Genomic DNA, 8,084 nt, shown 5'->3' with positions numbered 1-8,084 from the left:
TTTTTCTCCCTGTACCAGAGCTGGAACTCAGCCACAAATCCTTTCATAGACACATCTATTCCTTTCCTCCACAAGCTTTCTTTATTTTAGCATCACAAGGAGAGTGTGTGTGTGTGTGCGTGTGCGTGTGCGTGTGGTGGTGGTGGTGGGAGACCTTTTGTTTGTCCTATTGTTAAATCACTGGGTGTCAGAAATGCTTGCTGATCTAGTGCAAATCACCATTGGATCCCAATCTACCTTTTGCCCACCCCTTCTATAAACTATGTTGTCAAGGGATTTAGAGACAATGCTTATTCTTTTAAAGGGAAGTGCTAGAGGTTAGGCCTGGGGGTCCTGCCCACCTATCTGTGGAGGAAGCACTGCTCTAATTCCAAGCACGTGGGACAAACTGGGGTTGCTCAGTGATGGGCAAAGGCATTATATTCTTGCTTAAGAGATACTTTACTTGGGCTGATCTACACCAAGCAGGATATAACACTTTTAAAACAGTATGCAAATGGTATATATAATGTGTCCTGGGCCTGAACAGTTGTCATAACCGCTATAAGTAGTACTGTAGATCCTGCCCTTGTCAGTGGTACAGCAAGGTAATTTTTGGACATAATGGTCTTATAGAGGGGCCCTTTACATTTTTACATTAAACTTCTATCCACACCTTCTGCTTCTGCTTCCAGGTTATATGCAGGATTAAGATTAGCTCATTTACACATTCTTTCATCTGGGTTTTTTTTCTTCTTTCTCTGCCTTTTTATATGTTTCATTATATAGCCACTAGATGGTGGTATGGTACAGTAGAATTGTGCAATTACAGAAGGCTCTCATTCTGTCCTTTTAAAATAATACCAGACTTTCCTTCTTAGTGGGGTGTGTGTGACACAACAATGTTTGCAAAGCATGGGAGAGGCCCTGGATGATGATGTCATAATATAAAAGACCCATAAACTACTGTAAGCAAGCAATCACAAGCACACAATAAAATCCTCATGTAGAAAGGCTTAGTCAAATGTATTACTTCAGTTGAGAAACACAGAATTAATATTTCTCTTCATCCCCTTACCTCCACCATGCCATGCTTCACAACTGCTTCTACATTTCTCAAACAGAGCAACCCCTCCCAATAACTCTGTTTGCCACCCTGATCACACTGAGCATGCATAGTTTTGCATTTCATGCTCACTTAAATCACAGCACCATCATGACTACTGGAGGAAAATGAAGTTATTTTGCTGCCCTGATGCTAAACACATTTACTTGGGAAAAAGCAACCTTTTCTTGCAGAAAAGGAAAAGACATTTTTAAAGGAAAAATAACAAAATGATCATCTGTAACCATGTAAATGCCCAGCTGGCTTTCCCCACAGAGAGGAGGGGATGAAACTAATTGGGTGTTCCTTAAAAGAAGGAGAAACGAGCAGTGTTTGAATTATAAGGAAAAAGTAAGGAGACTCCCCATGGGTCCTCAAGGGGGCTTGTTAAAGAAAAATAAGCCACATTATGTGGTTCACAAGCCACTCTGTGGAAAATGTTCAGGATTCAGACATCAAGATAACCCACGGTTCAACAACCCACACTCAACTACTGAACGTAGGTTAGCGTGTTGTCTAAACCCAGTCAATGAAACCCACAGGACCAACCCCTGACTCCCCCTCCCTTTAAGCCAAAGCATGTTCCCTTGTGTCCATTTAAAAAGAGTAGCTGGAGGGGCTGTCATAAAAGGTAAGGGGGAGGTTTCTCTCTCCTGTAATTTAAGCACTGAATTTGAGGTTACAAGACCCACAAGACCCATAAGAGATTTTATTATTATATTATTACTTACATCCCAGTCTCGGTCCCATTTTTTTCAGCATTAAAGGATCTAGGGCAACCTGTCCCAACCTCACACCCTCCAGATGTGTTGGAGTGCAATTCCCATCATAAACCATGGAACAGTGATAGAGAGCAGAGAACAGAAATGTAAATTGTGTGCTTCACAACTGAAGTGATGCAAATGGCTATCTAAAGCTGGCACCCTGTAAGTCCAGGGCCTAAAATTCCCTAGTGGCACCACTGTTTTTTGGTGATGCATTTCCTCTTCTGTTGGTGATGCACAAGTGGCCAATCCCACTCCCGATGTGGCAGGGCATCAGGCAACTGTGGCTTTTCCAGCCCATTTCTTTCCTGGCCTTGTCATGCACCCTGTTGCCTTCTTGTTGGGGGCATCCCTGGGCCCTGACCAATTTCAGCAGGTTGGGGAAGGGATGGATGACAGGGCTGGCGAAGGAATGGTCAGGGAAAGCTGTGGCTTATCACCTGCCATATTGGAAGATTTAGGGTGCAGTTCCATGCTTGTTTAGACAGCAAACATGGCTGGTTGGGGAATACTGGGAGTTATTATAGGACCTTTTTTCCTGTCTAAACATGCATAGGATTGCACCCTTAAAGACATATGAATGTTCCCTGGCTCTGAATCTGGCCACCCTAGGAGAAATAAATATTTTGTACACATGCCAACATCCCCAACAGCTCTAGGATGAATGGGGGACAGCCATGACTTCCCATGAACCTCTCTATTAGAAAATCTGGAGCTTGGTTTCACTACACTGCCCAGAGAGCTCCGGCTATTGGGCGGTATAGAAATGTAATAAATAAAATAATAAATAAATAAATACAAGGAGACAGAAGTCAAATCAGTGTCGTGAAACATGATTAGAAAGAAAGAGGCATGAATATTGTTGTCCATCCTGTTTTGGAATAGAACTCTTCTTCTTTGGGATCGATTGCTTTATAATGATTCTGGTGCAAATGTTCTGTGTTGCTTGAGCTCTCTTCGAACTAGACAAATGCACACACACTTCAGGCAGCACAACTTGTACTTAGCACCTTTTTTCTGCCTCCTTGTTTACTTCCTTTAAAAAAATCAAAGCGTAATGCTGCAAAGAAGCCTTTCTGTTTCCTTTCCCAAGGAATACATTAGCACTAAAAGAATGTTGAAGTCCACAATAGCCATATTCAAAACCCAGGACCAGATGTCCTCCAAACCATACTCTTAAGTCATAGTAATCGAAGAATAAACAAACATCTGTGACTGACGTAGCTGCCTCTCAAATAGGCTAATACCTCCCTCGGTATAATTCACTTTGGAAGAGCAGACCAAGAGACAGCAGAATAAAAATGAAGACAGCTTTTGTTCTTGTTCTGACCCTTCTAATCATTTTCGTAGGTAGGTACTATTATAAGCTTGGGGTGGGTGTTAATATGTATGTATTCTATCTGCTGGAGCTCTCTGTAGACAGCAAATTAGCTCGTGCTATTTTGGATTATTATTATTATTTTTCTCAATGGATCTGACTGAGCCTCTGCATAAAGTAATCTATCCCAAAAGATTCAACATCTACATAGTAGGGTCATTGATCAATTAGCAAAGCACTGGCTGCTCTCTTACATTCATTTCCTAGACTAGAACTTGTTTGCTATTGAATTCAATTGAAGTAAATATGCTTAGGTTCATGCTACATGGGCTCAATCCTATGTACTCTTACCTGGAAGTAAGTGCCTTTGGATTTAGTGAACGTACTTCCACATATGGTTGGACAGGGTCCTTTTATGTTATAAACTTGCCTTTTCTGCTGCTGTCATTTGATTATGGCTCTGTTCAATATTCCATGCGAAGTCCTTGGCTTGATAATGTTATCAAAGCAAAAGCGTTATGAAGGGCTTTATCTTGCATAGCATCCTTAGAGATGAAGGACATCAACTACTGGGATATGATCTTGCAAGAACCCTGTTGAAATGAAAGAGCTGTGCTAAAGCAATCCTTCCAATTGGGGCTTACACAGGGGGGTGGGGGAACCCTAGTGGATTGTACCCAATGGAAAAAGAGTCAATCTGAACATAAGTAGATGGTGTTGTTATATTTTAGTCATTTTGAAAAGAGGTGTGTTCTGTATAGGTTCGTTTACTTTAACCTATCCAACTTATAAACAAGCTTTAATTTATTATTAAAAATGGTTTCAGATTCTATTTATGCCTCTTGGAATGTAATATCCTCTTGTGAAGGCGATGTAATGAAAGAACACTTTGTATATTGTTTTACACACACACACACACACACACCCCCCTTCCAAACACTTTATGCTATACCTGCAAGCTTAACTACCTTTGTTCATTTTACTTTTTAAAAAGATGCCTCGCCAATACTACCAGAAAAACAAGCCAAACAGCTTTTGAGAACCCGTCGTGAAGACAGACCAAGAAAAGCTGGTTTCCCCGATGAACCAATGAGGGTGATTTTTAAAAAATTCCAATTAAGTAATATACGTATTTGTGGTGTTTTATTGTTCGGTTTTGCTGACTGTTATCTTACAGTATGGGAGATTTTAAGCTTCCATTCAAATAAGTTCAAAACATCTATAGTTAAGCATGTGAACATTTCTCCCAAATAATCTTAGTTTGATCATTTCTGTGATAGCATAATTGAATATACCTGTATATTCTGTAAAACCTCCTCTCAACCCTTTCACAAATTTGGAAATCAATAATTGTCACTCCTGCTTCCCCATTCTAATAGGAGGGCTCAGTTTTTAGCTAAGGCACAGTGCGCCTTCCTTGCTTCTGAGTAGACATGCACAAAACTGCACTGCAAGAAATACATATTTCATCAGTAGGCAGTGATAATTTTATGGAATACTTTAATGTGTGCATTCATGTACAAAGTGAATGACAGAAGCATATATATATAATAAATCCTCAATTTATTTAATAATAATAGTATATAAGAGGTTGCTATATCACATTTTCAGGAAATGAACAAAGGAGACCAGGATTCCTTCCCCACGAAGCACTTCATCTGCTGCCTACCTTCACCTATTTTCATATATTCCATTAGTTTGCTACAGGGTGGATTTGATTTAAATCACAATTTAAATCACTACTCAGGAAGACTCAATTTAATCATGTGACTCCCCCCCCCCCCCAAGTGCACTCTTCCTCACTATAAGCTTAATACATATTTTACACAACTCAGAGTTACCAAAGACTCATTCTTGCTGGTATAATCTTAATATTTACAACCAGATGAAGGTTTCGTTTTTAGAATAACAACTTCTCAGATTAGTTTTACAGTTATATCAAAAATACTGATTTGGTTATACTATTAGAAACACATCATAGATAGATAATTATAAAATTATTGCGAGGTGAACTATCTCCAGTTTAATAGGTTAATCATTCATATTTGGACAACTTTTTTGCTGTACTCTATTGGAAGGAGAAAAATAATCATTACCTGAATAGATTAATGGAATTCATTTATCAAAAAATGTAAACATTGCATGAATATACAGCCTCATGCTACATAATTAAAAACTAATCCTTATTTCATGATGAATAACCTTTGGACTATAATGTAACTTAAATAGAAAACTATTGTTAGATAGATTTTTCCTCAAAAAGGATTTTATTTAAAAAATCCGATTTAAATAAAAAAAATCCAATTTAAATAATAAAAAATCCAATTTAAATAATAAAAAAATCCAATTTAAATAAAAAAATCAATTTTTATTTTTTTTAAAAAAAATCATTGATTTTTATCCACCCTGGTTTGCTATTATCCACCCTAGACTAACTGTGTGTGTAATAAATGCACTACCTGAAAATGAACATGACTCTCTTGCAGGGTATCCTCGGTCTTTCTGCAGTTCCACCTCTTCTGATTTGACCACACGCATTTAGCACCATCATCTCCATTCTTTGGCCACGCCCCCTTTTAAAGAAGAAATAAGGGCCTCATGTTATACAATAAAGAAAAGCACCCCTGTTTGGATGGCCTTGTAGGCCCCTACCAACTCTGCTATTCTATGATTCTATGTTTACTAATAGATTGCCTTTCCTTCAGCACTGAGAACAGGAGCGTTTCCTCATGCACTTACAGCAAGGTCTCCATCTGGGGCTCTTGGCACAGATCCCTGAGACAGGCCTGAAACCCCCCATCCCCACCACAATTTTTTAAAAAAGAAGTTGCCCTGCTCTTAGCTCCCTCGAAAGCATACTGCAACCCTCCCTCAAACTAAGGCACATTGAGTTTGTTCTGACTCTATACTGTTTAGCTTCACCCTACCCGGTGCCTGTTTACACTTCCCTGTGCCTGTTCGCATTCTCCTTCCCTCTTTATTGTTTACTACAACTTATTAGATTGTAAGCCTAGGTCCTGCTATTTACTGTGTTATCTGTACAGCACCATGTACATTGATGGTGCTATATAAATAAATAATAATAATAATAATGAATGTTTATGGTGGCATTTCCATGCAGTCATTAGACTGTATGGCTTTGCTCCTCACCCCTTGTTTTCACAACTTAATGAAACTAACTCTGACAGCTCTAGTGCAACAAATAACTTTATAATTCTTGTTGTTATTAAGATATCTTGGATACCTTTATCAACTCCCCCCCCCAAACTAAAAGCATCTTACAACAAAATTAAAGCACACATCTAAAACAGAAAAAAACAGTTATCTACTAAAATACCACCACCCCATAAAACAACCAAAACATCAATGACAACCAAAGCAATTCAGCTGATGCATCCTTCCAGGTCCCACAAACTCCACCAAGCTTCTTTTAACATTCTTTCTCTTGGGGGAGAAAAATAGCAAAGACCTGCGATCTATTACTTCAACATCCTTCCTCCAAAGCACTGGGATTGGAGAGTCCTGGTAAAACTAATCACTTAGATTCAAAGTTATAGTCACCAGTCAGAAAGCTATACCCACTCCCTCCCAGTGATTCCTTTACTCATGGTTGATTGAGGATTCTTTAGACAATATTGTGATCCTCCAGTTTTGCTTCTGTTTGTAAACAGTTGTTTTTTTTAGAGCAGGGAAAGTGGGGAATTATTTCTGAGAGGCAAAAGAAAACGCTGCTTCCGCTTGTGTATTTGTGCTATTCCGCTATACCACAGTGCGACCTAGAGGTTATGTAGTGGAAAAACAGGCAAGAAAACACTCCTCGTGTAGTGCTTGGATCTCAATTCTGTGACAAAACTGAAAGTAGATGCAGCAGATTAACAGCCTCATGTAGAAAAGTCCATCGAGAACCTGGAGAGAAATGCATTCATTTTTGGAGCCACACTGTTTGTGTCTCTGTGTCCTTCCGAGTTCTTTATCTTCAGGAGCGTTCAGATTCTGATTCAGTGCACTTCAGAAGAGCACTGCTTCAATTTGGACATCTCCTGAGTCTGTCTGAACCAGCCTAATTTGGTTCTGGAACCTGAAGCACAACTCTGGCAGCTGGTATGGTAGAGCAAATCAAACCACATGGGCTGATAATGGTTGCAGACATCCCTTTTCCCTCTTCTTTTTCCTAGGAGTGTGGCACTCAATTCAGCACTGTGAAGCAAACCACCATCCTAGTAAAAAAAAATGCCTTTAAATAAAAAGGTGATTGGTATTAATCTCAAATGCTGCCAGCTACGACATACTACGCTTATCTTGGAGGGCCCCCCACCCCGAGTGACACTGGAGAACCACCTTTCCCAGGGTCTCTCAAACCTGGTGCCAATGGAGTAGTGGGTGACACTTTGGCGACATAAAGATGTACACTTAGAGAATGAATTTGCTATAAGTATAGAGGGTTAGTCCAACGGGTAACGTAGATTATACCGATAGATTACTATAAGGCCTGAGGGAGGGCAGTGTCACATGGGTGAGCATTTAAATAAATACATACAAATTCTTTTAACAGGAGCATTTGCTTTACCTCCAACGGCTGGAGCAGAGATCTGAAGAACAGTTTCTTGAGCACTGGTTGAATCCGCACTGCTATCCACATTGCAACAGGGATTTAGTTTACCCGGTGTAATGGCTGACTTTCTTTCTCCACTGACAGTAAGTCTCTCTCTCTCTCTGTTTGTGTGTGTGTGTGTGTTTTATTTCTTTCAAAGAAGAAATCTATTTTTTATGACTTCTGCAATGGAGTGGGCTTCTTAATTAATTAATATATACATGTATATATAACATCTTCTAATACTTCTTCCCATCTCAGATCATCCTTCTGCGTGCAGAAAAAAGGGAAAAAGAGAACAACCTACATGAAATGAGACAAGACTTT

The 8,084-nt window shown here is 39.4% G+C and overlaps 1 protein-coding gene across 1 annotated transcript; it reads left to right on the top strand.

The window, feature by feature from the left end:
• Positions 1 to 3,139: 3,139 nt before the first annotated feature.
• On the top strand, positions 3,140 to 7,842 carry C3H17orf67 (chromosome 3 C17orf67 homolog). The gene is made up of 3 exons (XM_063119910.1): positions 3,140 to 3,198; positions 4,161 to 4,261; positions 7,719 to 7,842. Exons 1-3 carry the CDS (start codon positions 3,150 to 3,152, stop codon positions 7,833 to 7,835), a joined length of 267 nt encoding a protein of 88 aa, XP_062975980.1. The 5' UTR covers positions 3,140 to 3,149; the 3' UTR covers positions 7,836 to 7,842.
• The last annotated feature ends 242 nt before the right edge of the window (positions 7,843 to 8,084 follow it).

The sequence above is a fragment of the Elgaria multicarinata genome, chromosome 3 (assembly GCF_023053635.1).
Source record: "Elgaria multicarinata webbii isolate HBS135686 ecotype San Diego chromosome 3, rElgMul1.1.pri, whole genome shotgun sequence".
NCBI lineage: Eukaryota > Metazoa > Chordata > Lepidosauria > Squamata > Anguidae > Elgaria > Elgaria multicarinata.
Note: the sequence above shows the minus strand (reverse complement) of the source record. Positions and strands in the feature narration are given on the sequence as shown.

What these genes read in the sequence shown, in the direction of transcription:
- C3H17orf67 (XM_063119910.1), top strand. Translation starts at nt 3,150, where the DNA reads ATGAAGACAGCTTTTGTTCTTGTTCTGACCCTTCTAATCATTTTCGTA. An exon ending in CCTTCTAATCATTTTCGTAG is followed by an intron (nt 3,199 to 4,160) that starts GTAGGTACTATT and finishes CTTTTTAAAAAG; the next exon opens with ATGCCTCGCCAATACTACCA. An exon ending in TCCCCGATGAACCAATGAGG is followed by an intron (nt 4,262 to 7,718) that starts GTGATTTTTAAA and finishes TTCTTTTAACAG; the next exon opens with GAGCATTTGCTTTACCTCCA.